This window comes from Delphinus delphis, chromosome 3, assembly GCF_949987515.2.
Source record: "Delphinus delphis chromosome 3, mDelDel1.2, whole genome shotgun sequence".
Classification (NCBI taxonomy): Eukaryota; Metazoa; Chordata; class Mammalia; order Artiodactyla; family Delphinidae; genus Delphinus; species Delphinus delphis.
The window spans coordinates 96,501,894-96,521,210 of NC_082685.1; the positions used below are offsets into that span (position 1 = coordinate 96,501,894).

General features: G+C 39.1%; 1 protein-coding gene across 1 annotated transcript in view; it reads right to left on the bottom strand.

The window, feature by feature from the left end:
• FAM81B (family with sequence similarity 81 member B) overlaps positions 1 to 19,317 on the bottom strand; it is a 48,684-nt gene that overhangs the window by 20,987 nt on the left and 8,380 nt on the right. Inside the window, 2 exon segments of the mRNA XM_060007174.1 lie at positions 5,220 to 5,338; positions 10,971 to 11,214. Coding sequence (XP_059863157.1) covers positions 5,220 to 5,338; positions 10,971 to 11,214 — 363 coding nt within the window.

Here is a 19,317-nt window from a genome sequence, read left to right on the forward strand (position 1 = left end):
TCATTACAGAGTATTGATTAGAGTTCCCTGTGCTATACCGTAGGTCCTTATTATCTATTTTATATACAGTTGTGTGTATATGTCAGTCCCAATCTCCCAGTTTATCCCTCCCTGCCCCCCTTACTGCTAGGTAACCATGAGTTTGTTTTCTACATCTGTAACTCTATTTCTGTTTGTAGATAAATTCATTTGTAACCTTTTTTTAGATTCCACATATAAGCAATATCATATGATATTTGTTTTTCTCTGTCTGACTTACTTCACTCAGCATGACAATCCCTAGGTCCATCCATGTTGCTGCAAATGGCCTTGTTTCATTCCTTTTTTATGGCTGAATAATATTCCATTGTATATATGTGAGTTAGTGTGTGTTTGGTGGAGAGAAGATCACTTCCTCTACTCAGCCTTATCGTTATCAAATCTGTTGTTTCTTTAGGTCCAGGGAAGAGGGCACATCTCCCCATTTTCTCCTTAAAAACCAGATTGGTGTATCTCACAGCAAATCATCATGATAGAGTCTTTCATGTGATATTATCGCCTCCTCTCCTTCCTCAGCCCGTTGCGCCCCAGCTGGTTTCTCTCAGGCATGAAGTGGCAAGAAGGGAGGCCCCAGATGATAAATAGCACGGTTGCATCTTCAGCTCTACCCACTCTGCTCTTCTGTGTTGCTGACCTGAATCTCTCAAGGGACATTTCCTATCTCTCCTGTGACTCACCCCATCCCCTAGGTAACATTGCTATATTCAAAATATTTGGTCTATGCCTTTCTGAATTATGCCTCTTGAATTGGAGGAAATCATTATGTTTAAGGTCTAAGGAGAACACTATCAGTCCAAACATCTCAGTATTTGCTAAATGTGCTCTGTTTGCGGTTCGTGGTTATGGCAACTTCCATGTTCTAGTAAAGATGAAGTTTTTTGTTTTCTTCCTTTTATTTTTACTGGCATTGAGATGTCTCAAGTGGAGTAAAAATATCTTTAATGAGAAGTCCCCACTCTTTTCAAAAGTTGACAGTATCCAAATAATATCGTTATTGTTTCTCCAAAGGACATGACTTATGCTTTTAATCCCACATCAACACAACATTTTTTTTTCATCTGCAGATCTGCCTTGGGGTCCCATATAGTCAAGTGTGGACAGAGGGTTGGCCTCCTCTGGCTGCTTCTACAGATTGTAAGCCGTCTGTGTGGCTGCCTTTTACATACTTGCCTTTTTCTTTCTTTGCACATGAGACTAATCTATCAAATACAGTACAGAGTGTCAAAAGCAGGCCAGACAACTTCGCGAACCTCATCTCATTGGAAGTATTTGCTTTTAAACTGCCACTATATTGGAGTGGAAAATAAGATATAAAATTCAAAGCACATTGTTGTTATCAAATATTGAGTTTGATTTATGAAGCAGTAAAAGGTTTGCTAGGAATTATGTTAAAATAATCAACTTAGGACTTCCCTGGTGGCACAGTGGTTGAGAGTCCGCCTGCCGATGCAGGGGACATGGGTTCGTGCCCCGGTCCGGGAAGATCCCACATGCCGCGGAGCGGCTGGGCCCGTGAGCCATGGCCGCTGAGCCTGTGCGTCCGGAGCCTGTGCTCCGCAACGGGAGAGGCCACAACAGTGAGAGGCCCATGTACCGCAAAAAAAAAATCAACTTTGTCTCACTTATGCCAAAACGCTAACTGAAATTAAGGTCAATATATGTGGGAAAAAAGTAATTAATCTGCCTCAGCTGGTCCATGGGTCACTTGCCTGCAAAAATACGGAAAAGAAAAAATGGAAGTGTGAATTTAAATCTCATGGGTTTTAGCCAGAATCTGTCTCAAATCACTAGATTTAAGAAAGTTTCATAAAAGGGAGACATTTCAAGGAAAAATAAGACCTTGTCCTAAAATCACTGCTTCATATTAAAGGGGAAGGTAAGTAAGCAATCAGAGAGCAAGTTGGAGGAATAGGGGGCTGTTGATTTTTCCCTCCTCCCTCAGATGCACCAAATAACCAGCAAAATGTGGATCAAGTCCTTCTGAGTAAAATTCAGAAACTTGTTTAGAGACTTCTACACATCAGGCAACTAATACCCACATCAAACTGGGTGGAAAAAGTTGAGACACACCCATGCCATAAGCCCCATCCCTGGTGCAGCACCTTACTGTTGGGAGGAAACCCCCAAATCCGATTCTCCATGGGGAGCAAAGGGTGTGGACCATACATCTAGCTGCCACCCAAGAGACTGGCTCCCAAATCACCTAGCCCTGAGACCCGATGGGGCTCATCTGTGAGTCCCTTGGGATCACAGAAAACAAAGAGGGTGTTTTAAATGGTCACATGATTTAAAAAAATGGGCAAAAACCTGAACAGATATTTGTCCATAGATGACGTACAAATGGCCAACAGGTACATGAAAAAGAGCTCTATATTACTAATCATCAGGGAAATGCAAATCAAAACCATATCACCTCATACCTGTTAAGATGAGAATTATCAAAAAAATAAAAGATAACAAGTATTGGTGCAGATGTGGAGAAAAAGGAATCCTTCTACACTGTTAGCAGGAATGTAAATTGGTATAGCCATTATACAAAACAGAATGGAGGTTCTTTTAAAAATTAAAAATAGAACTGTTATATCATCCAGAAATCCCCCCTCTGGATACATATCCAAAGGAAATGAAATGAATACCTGGAAGAAATATGTACTTTCATGTTCATTGCAGCAGTATTCATAATAACCAGGATATGGAAACAACCTAAGTGTCTTTGGATGAATAGATAAAGAAATTGTGATACACACACACACACACACACACACACACACACACTCTCTGAAATTTTCAGCCTCAGAAAAGGAGACATTGCCATTTGCAACAACATGGATGAACCTGGAGGACATTATGCTCAGTGAAAAAAGCCAGACACAGGAGGAAAAAACTGCATCATTTCATTTATATGTGGAACCTAAAAAAGTCAAATACATAGAAACAGAGAGGAGAACAGTGGTTATTAGGGGTGAGGAGGTGGGGGAAATGGGGAGACGTCGATCAGGGGCACAAAGTGGCCGTTCTGTAGGCTGCATAAGTCTAGAGACCTAATGCACCGTGTGATGACTACAGTGAATAATGCTGTATTGAAGAATGGAAATATGCTAAGAGAGTAGATTTCAGGTGCTCTCATCACACACACATAAAGGTAACTCTGTGAGGAGAAGATACGCTAATTAGCTTGACTATAGTAATCATTTTAGTATGTATATGTATATCAAATCATCGTGTACACCTTAAATACATACAACATTTTGTAAAAAGGAAACAAAAAAAAGAAACTGGAGCAGAACAAAAATAGTTGCACATCTTTTCCTTGATATTATTCCATTCATCTCTTGGCTTCATCTGAATCTGTTTGTGACTTTGTCTTGTACGTAAGAGAGGATTTACAAGAATGAAAGAGTAGGGTCTTAAGTGGTTTGCAGAAAAAAAACTAGTTGAAGTGTCATCAGCACCAAGTTGAACCAAATTCCAAATTCCATTCAAGAGATTTTTGGTGTTTATCTTCTTTGTAAAATCATGGCACATCTAAGTAGGGTGATGGGTTTGCTGGGGTTTGTTTTATTATCTTGCTTCATAGCTTACCCAAATATTATAAAGATTCTTTTCCATGTATCAAATATTATAGAATAAAATATACAATTTTATATATTTTAAAATATGTATACATATAATATATAATTATATATGTATATACGTATGTATGTTTATGTATACACACATACACACACACATATGTACTAATCCTGTAGATTCTGTTTTCTGAATGTCTGTTACGTGCTCTGGACTTGCACGGCCAGTGCTTTCGTTTAGACATTTCTCACCTTGATTGCTACAATAGCTTCCTTTCATCTTCATGCCTTCTTTCTGTACCCCACCAGTTTGGCTACTACTAGAAGGTCACTAAATGTCATCCCCTTACTTAAAATCTTCCCATGGCTATTTATAACTTTCTACATAAAGTTTAAACTTTTTACCTTGGCCAAAGATCCTCATCACCCAACTCTGGACCATTTCTCTAGCTTCATCTCCCAATCTCCCATCTCTCCCTAAGTGCAAATCCAAAATAACATAACTAAAATACTCTTCTCACAGGTAGCCCCTGAACATGTCACAGTCATTTACCCCTCAGTTCTTTTGCACATATCTTGCCTCCTATGTGAAGTGCCTTTCCTTTCCTTCCCTGTCTAGTTAACTGCTACAAACCTTTCAAAATTCATGTCAAGTGTCACCTCCTCCAGGAAGCCATCTTTATGCCCCCATCTGATTTGGATATTCCCATAGCACCCCAGGCTTTCATTATAGTGGTCACCTCATTGATTTATGTTTTCCCAGGTAGACTTTGAATTTACAGGAAAGGGACCATGTTGCTGAAACCCTGAATATTAGCACACTGCCTGGCATATAGAAGTGTTTAATACTTTTTTTGTCGTTGTTGTTGAATTGAATGGACAGATAAACTAGAAGAGGTTTGTCTTAGGTGTTAATCACCTAATTATTATTGGTCATTAATAATAACTATTGGTCATTAACACTTGAGAGCAGATTAATGAGATGAAGGTGGGGGTATTTCAGGAGAGAGGAGAGAGGTGCTGGCAGAAGATGTAAAGGTGGAAAGGTGTCCACGCTCAGCCACTCACAAGTCATCTTTCATGTGTCAACCAGAGTGGTCCTGCCATTGTCAATGCCTACAAATTTTTGCTGAACTGTACACCATGAATTCTTCCAACTTACAAGTCTCATACAAAGGATATCATTTAAAATTTTATTCACTTGACCATTAAATCCCTTTTGCTAGGCTTCTATATGTAATTATTGTATATTTTAAATGTTTTAATCACTAGATTTGATACATCTGGGGATCTTGTGTGTGGTTTCAAGGGTATGTCTTTGTATAGATGTTGGCATTTGGACAGCTGAGGGCTGTAAAGACAATACTTGTCATTTGCAGATGAAACCAAACGGGGCATTCTGTATGAGAGGTCCTTTATAGAACCCTTGGATCTCACAGGGAGCATGAGGCTTTCAAATTTCATGATACACTTTCAAATTTCATGATACACTTTCTCATCATTTAGCTTAAAGGCAGTATCTTGTTTTCTACAATATGGGACTTGTTTAGGGATGAGAACTCAGTGGCCAGCAACTGACCACTAAGCATTAGTTAACACGCTTCTTCTCACCTGGCTACTCTTCCTCGAAGATCTCCAACTCCTTGAAGGTGTTTGGTGTTTAGGTCCTGTACTGCAAAATTAATTCCTGTGGCTGCCACGTCTCGAGCTTTTATTTGTTCCTCCAACATCTGCAATATTTGAGTTAAAATTCCCATTAACTTCCCATCAGACATGATAAGAAAATATCATTTAAAGTAGAGGTTACAAAATTGGGTGCATTTCCTAGGTAGGCTGATAGTGTAAGTGAGTGAGAGGGTCCTGTATCGGAGAGAAGCCATCTTTGCTTTATTTGAGGGAGATAGTGATGGCGTTGAGTCCTGCCGATTGTTGCCAGGTGGGCATGATGGTTCAACGATGTCTCAACAGAAGCCAGAAATCCAGATTTTATGTTAAGTTTCTCATTTTAAAATATTGACGTCTTATTTAAATTCTTTTACAGACACCATATGGGCCAAACAAAACATATTTATTGTGTTATTATGGCCATGGCCACCATTGACATAAAAGCTTTTCACAAAAACCTCTTTCAGAATTGGTGGTACAGTTTAGAAGAAGGAACCTTTCATATGGCATCAAGCAAGGCCCTTTACAGATTGAATCAGAACCACAATGAAGCTAATACAATTAACACAAGCAAATCTGAATCAAACTGTTTCACATACATGGAGTGAAAAACATTTATTGTTTTAGATTTTTTAGAGAACATGAGAAATGTATGGCTTGAGTGTGTTCAGATTTTGCCGAGTATCCTTTGTCATGCCTTCATTATGTCTTGGTGTTCTGAAATGAAGCTGACTGTCCTATACCACCAGGTCGGTGTTCCTCCAAACAGTGGGTTTTAATTTTTGGCATTCATACATAAAAATTAAAAAATTTTGCTTGTCTATAGAAAAAATTTATATCTTGCTTGACATTCAAACAAATTTCAAAGTAAAGACATAAAAATTAATTTATGTTTACTCAGAAAACCGTTTAGAGGATAGGAAAACACAACCAACTTTTTGATTTACCGAAACATTAAAGGTTAATTGCTATAGTTTACCAAGGCCTGAACCATGTTAAATTTGTGATTATGAATTTTTGGAGGAAAAGAAGGAATTTTATAGGAAATGAATTATAGAAATTTCAAAGACTATATACAGAATCTTACCCATTTGTAAACTGGCAGATTGAGACAATCCAAGAACAAATATAGCTTTAACTGGAGACGTAAAAGTGTCAAGAACACTAGCTAGAGGTGTTTTTGTTTTAGCTTGTTTGTTGGCTTTTGCATGCCTATAGGTGTTTTAGTTCGTTCGGGCCACTATGAAAAAATACCACAGACTGAGCAGCTTATAAACAACAGAGATTTATTTCTCACTGTTCTGGAGGCTGGAAGTGCAAGATCGGGGTGCCCGCATGGTTGGGTTCCGGGGAGAGCCTTCTTCTGGGCTGCAGATTGCTCACTTCCTGCTGCATCTTCACATAGTGGAAGGAGCCAGGGAGCTCTGTGAGATCTCTTTTATGAAGGCACTAATCCCATTTATGAGGACTCCACTCTCATGACCCAAATACCTCCCTAAGCCCTCCTGATACCATCACATTGGGCAGTAGGATTTCACATATGAGTTTTGAATGCGGACACAAATGTTCAGACCATAACAGTAGGTGTTGTTTTGCTTTGTTTTGTAAGGAATAGTGATAAAAAGGAACTTGCCCTATTAAATAGTAAAGCATTTTGTAAAAACGAGGATAAGTAATTGAGTGTAGCTAAATAGCTGAGTGTAGCTAATAGCTGTGTGTAGCTAAATCAATCATTGTAATTTAATGAAGATCTTTGTAAATGTAAGAAAGAAATATGCTATATATGAGACTCAAAATCCCTGGGGAAGGAATTTCACAAATGCTGTTGAGATTTTTGGTTACTTATTCAGAAAACAGTTTAGATCCTTACCTTACACCATACATGAATATAGATTTTAGAAAAAAAAAGATTTAGAATATTAAAAAAGTTAAGCCATAAAACTAACAGATAATAGAGATTATTTCATCTTTGAAATTTCTAAAGGAAATTTCTATTCTTGAAAGTAATGAGGGAAGTCACAAACCAAAATATTGGAACATTTAACTTTGTCTAAAACTTGTAAAAAACAATATAAATATAATTAAGATATAAACAACCAACTGGAAAAACATTTATGATAAATGTTACTGCCAAGGGTTTCAATGGTGTGTTGCAATCATTTATACACCTGTCCTTGAGAGCCGATTGTGCATGTACATCTCTTCCCATCTTTGTGTTTAGTAACATCAGTTGGTTTTCTAAATCAATCATAGTGAGAGTATTTACACCATGGAAATAGGCAAACACTATAAACCAGGTATTTTATCCCTCAGAAAAAAAACTGATTGCTGATTGTTAAATATTTACCAAAGCATCACTGCTTATTATTCTTTTTTTAAAATAAATTTATTTATTTATTTTTGGCTACATTGGGTCTTTGTTGCTGTGCACGGGCTTTCTCTAGTTGTAGTGAGTGGGGGGCTACCTTTGTTGAGGTGCACGGGCTTCTTGTTGCGGTGGCTTCTCTTGTTGCAGAGCACAGGCTCTAGAGCGCAGGCTCAGTAGTTGTGGCACATGGGCTTAGTTGCTCCGCGGCATGTGGGATCTTCCCAGACCAGGGCTTGATCCCATGTCCCCTGCATTGGCAGGCGGATTCTTAACAACTGTGCCACCAGAGAAGTCCCACTGCTTATTTTTCTTAATAAAAAAAACTCATAAATAAAAACTAAAAAGCACTAAAATCCAAAAATACAAATTGGCAAAAGACATTAGATAGATTATTGACAGAGAAAATGTAAATTGTTATAGTCACTTTTAAAAAGTGAAAAAAAGGGAAAGATCTCATTTCTATCTCATCAAATTAGCAATAATTAAAACAATAAATCTCAATGCTGGGATAGGTGCAGTGAAAAAAGCACTCTCATATAAGGCTAATGGAAGTGTAAATAGACCAATGTGGCAATATGTGTAAAGAGCTTTTATAGTGTTCTTACCCTGCTAATTCCATTTCCAAGAATGTATACAATAGGAATAATCCAAATGTGGACACATTTATGCACAGCAATATTTCAATATTAGGAGAATAATTAAGCAAACCATGATGTACACACCATGCAAAGAGCTTTTAATGACATACGAAAGGGTTTATGATATAATTTTATATTAAAAATTGTGCTTACAAATGTAGTCTCAGCTTCCTAAAGGGAATGCCTGGAAAGACCAGAGGGAGATGCATCTAGGTATTTGTAGAGAATGCCGTTTGGTGGTGAAATTGTGAGAACTTTTTCCTAGGTTTTAAAATTGTTTCCTAAACTTCCAAATAATTACAGTGAACAAGTATTGCTTTTATAAGTTGGAGGAAAAAAATGCAATTAAGCAATGTTGTACATGAAATGCTCTTTTCCTGAATTAAAAATAAATTAATTTTCAAACTTTAATTAGCTGCCAGCTTAAAAATAAATATTTTGATTTAAAAAGGAACAAGCAACTTAACACAACATCATAAAGCAACTATACTCCAACAAAAATTAATTAAAAAAAATAAAAAATAAAAAGGAACAAGAAACTTAACTGCTACAATTATTGTTGATTAAACAAAAAAACCTTTTTTTCATTTCTTTTAAAAACCCAAGTCAAGCTTCTGCTCACACTTGGATCTAACTTGCTGGCTAATTTACAAATAGGCTGATCTGACTAAAGAGTTTAGGTTTTTAAAAAATACTTGGATAGCATCCATTTCTCTATAAATGCTTATTACTTTATAGTCTTAGTTATTTACTAATGGTAGTTTAATACTTTCTTCTTCATAATGTTTTAACTTCATATCTATAGTCTTTAAATACTTCCTAATTCCGTTTTCTGCGCACAATCAGACCAGTCCTTGTCATTTTCCCTATATATGCCAAACCCTTAACAGGATTGCAAATATTTTGAGATTTTTATGGTATTTGGGAAATGCTTTGGCTTTGTCTTTTTTCAGAGCTAATCTAAGGTAGTTATTATAGGAAAAGAAGCTCTTAGCAAGATTTCAGATATCTGGAAACTTTCTTCCCCTTAAAGCTAATAGTATTTTATTGGGGTATAATTAATATGTATTAAAATATATAAATCAAAATATATCTCTGGATGGATTTTGACAAATATAATCAACTATGTAACAAACACTGAAATCAAAATATAGAACATTCTAGAAGCATTTTGATATTTCTGAGAATGCTGTTCTCTTTTCAATTACCAAGAAGTTTTGACTCCTAAATTAGGATCTTATTTTAGTCCTGGTGCTGTACTTCATTTTCTCATCATCTCAGAGGCACTGAGCCATGTGTCTCTTGTCACTTTCATGAAAGTTCATTAGGCCTGGAAACACCTTTGACCACTTTGAGAAGTAACATTGACTCTTTAGGTCCTGCTGTCAATTCAATATGTGCTAAATACCAAACAAGTGCCTTTTAAAAGCTCACCAAGATTTTTTAACTTTCCACAGTCCCTCAAATGCAGTATGGCATTATGGGGTCTACAGACAGAAAATAAATTAACAAATATCCTTAGCCTTAAATGTATAGTCATGAGTAAGTCATTGCTGGGTCAATCTCATGGTTTTTGTTTTTTTGTCTAATCCACTATTCTATCTGATAGGAGAAAAGGACATTATTGTGTGAGGGCACTGTTGTCAATTCTCACAATTCCACACGTTTTGGGCCAGATTTTTAAACTGTATTCTCTGGAACTTTTGCCTGAAAGTTGCTACCCCAGAGTCATAATGCTCATTAGTACTTTAAAAACTCTGAAAGACCTGTAATAAGAATCTACTTGTCTTGGTTTAACCCAAGCATTTCATTTTTTGATCAGAAGCTCTATTTTTCCTCTAGCACCTTAAACATCATTCATTCATTCATTTATCTGTTCAAGAAATATTTACAGATTGCTGACTGCCTCTCATACACTGTCATCAGTTTGATGTGGGATTTAACAGTGAACGAAATGAAGTCCCTGTCCTCACAGAGATTATATTTCAGAAGGGAAACACACTAAACAAATAAAGACCATGGTCATTTGCGATAAGTGCTATAGATAAAAATAATGTAGGGTTTAAGGGGGGTTGTGACTGTTGGGGTGAGGAGGGGGTATTTTATGGCATGTCAAGGAACCACCCTCTGATATGATGATTTTTGAGCAGGGACTGAAGGAATGAAGAATACTTTATAGAAGCATCTAGGGGAAGATGATCCACCCAGAATACACAGCAAGTGCAAAGGCCCTGAAGCCTGAGCATGTTTGGGGTGTTCTAAGAAGAGCTGGGAGCCCAGTGTGGCCAGAGTGAAGGAGAAAGGGGTAGGAGATGGGGTCAGAGTGTGATGGGCCTATGAACTAGCATTCCCACTGGCTAATGAAGACCTCTGTTTGAAATGATTATATTAATAGAATCTTGGAGATTAAGATGAAAATAAGCACCTTAGCACAATGTCTGACATTTAATGTTAGACAGTTGCCTTTTCTGTCACAGAGACATTCAACAAACATTTTCTGAACGTAGAATTTCCTTCTACTTTTTGGCAGAAATGAGAAGTTGAAATATTGACTATTTCCCTCTGAGGCAACTAAACTAAAATCATTTAAACTTAAGTAATAGTGACTCATTTCTCTAGTTGAAAAATGACACTGGTGCTTGATAAACTTTGTCAAGCAATGATGCCAACATATGGGAAATAAAGAACTACCTCAATGTTCTGGCTGAGTTTTTTGACGATGCTGGTGATGGTCTGGATGTGGTTTTCCAGAAGCTTCCTGGCAAGTGACTCCTCCTTTTGAAAGCCATGCGTCCCCTGAAGACAGGCAGAGATATCCTCCTTGACGTGGAAAGCTTGTTCAAGGAGGAAAGCTATGGTGCGACCCTGGTTGTTCAGTCTGTCTTCTAGCTGACTTCTCTGGGTGTTTGGAATGGCAGGAAGAAAAGAATGACCCCTGGTCCGGAAAAGGAAACAACACCGCGGGTGTTACAAGGATGAACTGGACGAGCCAGAACCAGATCTTGCATCCGCACTCCTACTCCTGTATATATAAAATCCATATATATAAAATCCTATATTTTCTCCGCCGTGAGAAGTCTGTCTGTTAGGACTTTAAACCCTGTGTAGTTAGAATCTCGGTTTATGTCTCATCTGAGAACTGGATCCGACTTATGCCCTGATCTTGTATCATGTATTTTTCCTGTTTCCCAAGCAGGAATTGTTCTACATTTTACCTGCTATTCTAACAAGCCAAGTTGGAGCCACATAAATTTCATGCCTGATGATTCTATCCTGAGGAGAGAGCTGCTTTCTAATTGCTGGAAGAAATAATAGCTCAAAGGCAAAGATTAACAAAAGAGTCAGAAGGTCAACAAAAAGTAAAAAAATAAATTAGAAAAGGAAAATACAAAGACTAGGGCTATTTAGTATTCGGGCAAAGAAACATGTAAAATCCCAATGGCTCCTACTGGCATTAGCAAATTACTCCTTCCCTTCACAGATGAACTTCTTGGAGAACAACTTACTTTTGTTGTGTCTTTTTCTTTATTTAATTTACTTTGCTTATTTTTGTGACCTAATCTCGAAGTCATACCCCATAACTTTTGCTTTAGTCCATTCCCTAGAAGCAAGTCACTAAGTTGTGCCTATATTCAAAGCAAGGGGAGTTAGTCTCCACTTCTTGAAAAATGGAGTGTCAGAGAATTTGTGGTCATTTAAAAACCACCACACTGTCAGTCATCTGACTGGCTTCTCAGGAATATCAAAATGCTTCTAGCATGTTTTATATTTTGATTTGGGTGGTTGTTAATAATTGATTATATTTGTCAAAATCCATCCAGATACATACTTTGTATATTTTAGAACATATTAATTATACCCCAATAAAATACTCTTAGTATTAAGAGGAAAAAAGTTTCTGGATCTCTAGAAATCTTGCTAAGAGCTTCTTTTCCTATAATAATTGATTATCCTAGATTGGCTCTGAAAAAAGACAAAGCCAAAACATTTTCCAAATACTATAAGATCTCACTACATCCACATGTCCCAGTGGATGGGGTGGGAAAGCAACTGCTCTTCTAGTGTTGCTTCTTCCGGAGGAGCAAAAGGAGAAGACCTGACAGAAGAGGTTATTCTGTAGGATGGGGAGTGGCTGACTACAGTTTTACTGTGTCTGAGGCTTATCCACACCCCACCTCTCAAGCTCATTGGAGCTGACAACACTTCATTGGCGACCAGGCTCTGACTGAAATCTTCAGGGAAAGATGAACTCACAGGCCAAAATATCAGGACATTTGAGGAGCACAGTCTTTTTAAAAGCAAATTAGCCAACAAATAAACAATCTATTGGATTATCAATTCCTACAAAAGAGAATTACTGAAATATATGCAATGAGAAATTTTTTAAAGAGCTAATAAAGGTATTAAAAGGGAAGATATGGGAAGATATTAGCAAAATGAAAACAACTAGAAAACATAAACAAGTAGAAATATTAGGCATGAAAAATATAATAGTTGAAATAAAGAAACATAAAAGATGGGATAGCTATGACACAATAAATAGCTGCAGAATGAATTAGTGATTTAGGAGAGAAGATTGAGAAAATTTACCAGACAGAAGAAGGAGCGGTCACACAACTTGGAGATGCCAAGAGTCAGAATTCAAAACTCACATCTGTCTGACTCCAAAATCAAATGTTAACCTTTACTCCCATATATTCCTGTCATTCTACGAGATAATAAGCAGAAGCAGAAGACATGCTTTGATTAACGCTACTGATGTGGCCTAATAGAGTGATAGCAGAAATGACAAAGAGAAGGGTCCTCAGGCTTCAAAGCTTCTCTTTCCAGAGTTCTTTCTTCTCTTCTCAGTCCTGGCCACCGTTATCCCCTCCACTTTCGTCTCCTAACAAAGAGTGCATCTTCCACACAACAGCTAGAGTGATCTTTCTAAAAGTGTGACGATAGAACTTGCCTACTGAAAACCCTCTGATGGCTCCTCCATTCTCCGGAAATAAAATCCTGGCTCTCCTTTCCAGCCTCATCTCCTCCCACTCTTCCCTACACAGACCAATGTCTTTCTGCTCCTCAAACACGTCAAGCAGTTCCTAGCTCAGAGCCTCGGGATCTGCTGTTCCTTCTGCTTAGAGTGCAGTCTCTTCATGGCTGCCTGCTTCCCATCCTTTAAGTATCAACTTCAATATCCCCTCCTCAGGCAAACCTTCCGCTCAGTCACTTTCTATCATAATACCCCATTTCACCTTCTCCATAACATTTGTCATTACCTAAAATCATCATATTTACTTGTTTGTGTTTATTTTCTGCCCTTCATCACTAGAATGAAAGTTCCCTGCAGGCAGGCACTTTATCTAACTTGTTCTGCACCGTTTCCCCAACACTGAGAAGAGTGCCTGACACATAGCAGGTGGTCAATAAATATTTGTTGACTGACTGCTGTAGCTGGACTGTTTCCTTAAGTCTCAGTTGTTAGAAAATTGGAGGAAAAAATGGTTCCACAAAGCTCCAAGTTGTTAGAGCCCGAAAGTTTTCCGTTTCCTTTCTCGAGCAGTATAAAATAGCTTCAGCCTGGGTGAGATTCATCTTTCCTGTCACCTGCACATCTGAGGAACAGAGATGGCTTAGCTAAGTGTTTCAGTAGTAAGATTCCATCCACCACTCATTTGGCTCAAAAATGTTCTTCTGGAAAACTACCAAATGGAGCCTCATATATATAAAATCCATTTTTCTCAAACCCCAGCATGCTGACAGTGCTACCCTGGATGGGATGTATGAGTCACAGGCAGAAGGGAAGAGGATGTCAGGCCCTGCTGATGGTGACACGTAGCCTAGCAGTGGATTGCAGATTTACTCATTGTTTTCCTCGAGCTGGTGCTTCTTTCTGGACTCCAGACAATCTGCGGCCTGGATTTGCCGGTGAGAGAGGTCTTCATTTGTTCTGTACAGACCCTTGTAAATCATGCTGAATTCCTCTCCAAGTTTAGAATTTGTTCTCTCTTAGGTGTTCTCATTGTGGCAGACACAGTTGGTTAACTTCTTTTTTTTTTTTTTTTTAATTTATTTATTTATTTTTAGCTGTGTTGGGTCTTCGTTTCTGTGAGAGGGCTTTCTCTAGTTGTGGCAAGCGGAGGCCACTCTTCATCGCGGTGCACGGGCCTCTCACTATTGTGGCCTCTCTTGTTGCGGAGCACAGGCTCCAGACGCGCAGGCTCAGTAGTTGTGGCTCACGGGCCTAGTTGCTCCGTGGCATGTGGGATCTTCCCAGACCAGGGCTCGAACCCCTGTCCCCTGCATTGGCAGGCGGACTCTCAACCACTGCGCCACCAGGGAAGCCCTGGTTAACTTCTTAATAGCCATCCCTGCTTCTGCCTGACTCGGTACGTCCTCCTGTCCCCCATGTCCTTCAGGGTGGGATGGGGCGCAAGGTAACCATGGTGGTCCCATTCTTCTGGGCTGAGATGCAGTTGGTTTAGGTAGGAGCACGTGAAGCAATACTGGCCAATGAGATGCAAAGGGAAACCTACTGTGGGGCTTCTGGGTAAGGTTGCTTTGCCTTTAAGAAGACATACCCAAGGAGAACCTTCTCTCTTTTTTGCTGGATGTAGTCATGTCTGTGTGTGATGCCTGGAACTGCTGAATCTACCTGTGATCATGAGGGGAAAGAGGATGGCTGGGAAGAAGGATAGAAAACACCTGGGTGTTTGATGATGTTGTTAAGCCTCCAGATTAACCAAATTCTAGATTTTTGATGTGAACTAATGAACGACCTTACATTTAAGCCGTTTTGGTTGGAGTTTTCATGGGTAGCTGAAAGCACTGTATCTGTATCTAGTAACTTACCAATAAAAATGTCAGTTGAAATAGAAATGGATCAGTAAATATTTACTAAATGTCTACTCTAGTCCATGTACAATGTATAAAGGTCCTGTCCCTCCAGTAACTTAGTCTGATTCAGTGTTTCTTGTGAAGAAACTTGCATTAGTATCATGGGGGTGGAGAAGGGAGGGAAGTCGCTAAAATGCAGATTCCGTGGCACAACTATAGACTTACTAAATCATAATTTTGGGGGTGAGGGGAAGAACAAGAATATGTATTTTAAATAAGCACTTAGATGAATCTAATATATTCTTAGGACTAAACATCACTGATTTATTTAAGACTGGTCATATGAGTCATGACCAGTCTTGAAGGCATAAAGGTAAAGAACATATAATGAGGTGCTGAGGTGTGAAATGTGGACTCTGAGATTTCAAATCATGCAGATATTCAGAGGCAGCTTGGCAAGTTGGAAGGCAAGGTAGACCAAGGGTAGAATACAGGTTCCACCACTTACCAACCAAATATTTCTGTTCATTCATTTTAGACAGAGGTAATGGGGCCACTTTGCCACATGGCCGTTAAGTTCTGAGATCACATGTAGAAGCAGGTGGTAGGGAGCAGTGAGACCAGTGAGACCTGCACTGCCATCCAGGCTCACACGGGGCCTATGTGCACTCAGTCTTCGGGTGTGTTGTTGGCTGGTATCAGGATTGTATCCAGAAAGGTCTGAGGAAACAGACCTAAGCCAGTAGATGGGCCAGTGGAACAGGGCTGCCACCTCTGCTCAGATGCCAGCCTGTGGTCCTGCCTTCAGAGTTGGCCTCAATGTTGTTGCTCTTTGGCACATGGAAGGAAGCCTTGCAGGGCAGCACCTAGCGCTATGTGAATGTATTTGCCTGCAACCATGGGACATTAAATGGCACATAAATGATGGACTGTAGTTACTTATTTTCTTTTAGCTCTTAACATTTATTTTTAAAAGTTATTTTATATTTAAGTGGAGAATGTTCCTTTTTGAAATGTCTTTTCATGTCTGAGATTTAGTATTGGACTATTATTATTGTTGTTTATTAATGATGCTTAATGAAGCAACAAATCATGCTCTGTTTAGTTCTATTTGCATGATTCCTACAGGATGAAGATAGAGCTTATATATATGTTTCCTATTTTTTGCTGTAAGGAAAGAGAATATTATTTTCCAATTGACTTTTCTAAATCAGTGACTGGAATAACATTCAACACACGAACATTCTCAGTCTTCTAAGAGAGATTCCTAGTAATACTGTTGTTCAAAACATCAGATCATCCACAAGTTTAAAAACTGAGGCTTTTCATTAGTAGCGAGATGTGGCTACCATGAATTTTAAAAATTCACTGCTTTATTAGCATATCATAGCAGTGGGACTTATATATCTAAATTTAACTGTGAAAGAAAGATATAACGAATATTCCAGACTCGTGCAGATGGAGTTACTAACCACAGGAGGAAGTATTCCTAGGGGGCCTTTTCAGAGGGATATTTGGACTTTATATAAATCATTGATTATGTAGCTGACAACTGAATCTGAACAGATTTTCCACAAACTCTGAGTTCTATTTCTCTGCAACTCAATGTGACTTACACCAGCTGTGCTGTTGCTGGCAGATGCATTGGTACATAGTAACTCTCACTTCTCTGCCCGTTCTGTTCTTGCGACTAGAGCACTAAATTTACTTAGATTTTAATAACCATTTCAGCAACCTGTATTATTCAAGAGACAAAAATTTGAAAATTTAAGCCCCTTTCTAGAACACAAAAGGGCATAACTGAAGAGAATTTTCATTTCCGTGAGATATATTCTATGACTAGTTACATTCTCAGTGCATAGAGTCCTGCAAAAAAAAAAAAAAAATTAGAAAGTGGCATTTCAGAGAATATTTTGCTGCCTCACAAAAATAATCTGTGAGTGTGTGCGTAGAGTGATGGAACTGCAAATGTCTTTTCTATTGTTTCTCCATTGCTTGTTCCTAAGCGCTACCCTGGCAGATGGTTTTGGTGGCTCTAGAAGCCTCCATTGCTGAGTTTTACACAGGGCTGAATGCTGTAGGTGGCTGAGGGAGGCATCTCCTGTTTTAAATAACACATAACAGGAAGAAGCAGCCCAGCGGGGCTGGGTCAGCATGGGGTCTTCGTGGAGGAGCTAGGAAAGGGAAGGACTCCAAATAATGACCTGGCCGAGAAGAGACTGGCTGTGGATCTTTTCCAGAGGCAAGTTATGTAATATGTGAGGCAAACTCCCCGTGTTCAGTAACATTTTCAATAAAATTACAGAATTAGTAACGTACCTATTGTGATTGGCTTTCTGGTAGAGGCATTCGGGTTGGCAGGTGTTCCTGAGTCCCTGTGTGAATGGGGGCTCGGTGGACACCCGGGTGACACAGGGGCAACATGTAAATGGCAGCAGCAAGTTGTTTTGAGGGTGTTTGGAGTTCTTACAGCGTTTTCTAGGGCTCTTGAGATGCTTACCCATATTACCTTGCTAATGTTCGGCTCTGAGAGTTATATGTGAGTCTCCAGGGGAAAGAACACTCTACTTGGAGTTGGAAGACTGGGGGCTCGAGCTCTGCCTCTGCCACGTAGTACCCTTAACCCGTATTAAGCTGTCCAGAAGCGAGCTCCTTATTTGTCCTGTGGAGATGACTCCTGCCCTACTTGTTTGGCTGAAGGTTTTCAATTTACATAATGTATCTGAAGTGCTTTGTAATGTCTACAAGGGTCATGTACGTGTGTTCTTGTTCTAATTATTAGTAATGATTAGATGGTGCCATGGGCTGAATTGTGTCCCCACAAAAAGATATGTTGACGTCCTAACCCCCCCCCCAACCCCGTACCACAGAATGTGACCTTAGAGGTCATTGCGGATGTGATTAGTCATACCTACTGAGGTCTTACGGGGTTGGTGGGCCCCTAATCCAGTATGACTGATATCCTTGTAAGAAGATGGCTGTGTGATGGCAGAGACACAAGGAGGAGACCACGTGAAGGTGGAGGCAGAGACTGGAGCGAGGCAGTTACAAATCAAGGAACACCAGGCCTGCTGGCTGTCACCAGAAGCTAAGAGAGACCAATGGGACATGTTCTCCCCAGAGCCCTCAGAAGGAATCAACCTGCAGACACCTTGATTTCAGACTTCTAACCTCCAGGATTGTGAGATAATACTGTTTGAAGCCACCCAGTTTGAGGTACTGTATTGTGGCAGCCCTAGGAAACTAATACAAATGGTAAATTATTTGAGGGGAGCTTCTAGCCCAAGAGAAATGTAAGGAATCTATTATTATTACTGTTTTATCTCTCCATGATGCTTATAGTCAACATAGCACTTTCATAAACATGATTTCATTTCATCCCCACAACTTGTCCTTGGCGTAAGTAAAATTTTTCTCAATTTAGGTGGAAACTAAAGCTTAAAGATGATCAGTAATCCAGCTGGGAAACATTTCAACCTGCCCCCTTGACTCTTTTTCCCTACACCACAGCACATTTGTTTAGACCAGTTAGTAGTTCTACCTGTTATATTTGAATTTTTCTCCGAGAGATGAGATATATTGATTCCTCTGCATATATTTATATAAATATAAATATATATTCAAGGTATATATATTTATAGGTATAAAGTTATATACATATAACTGGCATATATATTTACACATGTATATTCCTCTGCATATATAAATATGTATTCAAGATGCATATGTTTATATATAATGTTATATATAACTTGTATATATAAATATATTCCTCTGCATTTACATATATATATATATATATATATATATATAAAACTTGCTTCCAACATCATGTAATTTTTCACCCCAGTTACCTTTGCTTGGCTCACATCTCTCCGTGGAGCACTAAGTGTCCTCTTTGTGGCCCAGAGGTTGGAGGGGCTCCCTCTCTGCTCTAGTGAACTGAGACTAGCCTCGGCCTCACCTCGGCACAGTTCTCACACTTGAGCAGAAACTCTCAGGTGTGGGAAGAATTCAGTCCCTCCTGGGGTAGGAGGAACTAAGCTTCATGTGGGCAGCTCCTGCCTGGACTGATATGGGAGTGCTGTGGGTAATGCCCAGTTCCTGTAGCTGTGTCCACCCCCAGCACAGTGAGATGATGCCAGAGAGAGAGTAAAAGACTGCACTGTGGCTGATGGTAGTGCCTCCCAGGCTGCCTACATCCCACACAGGGACA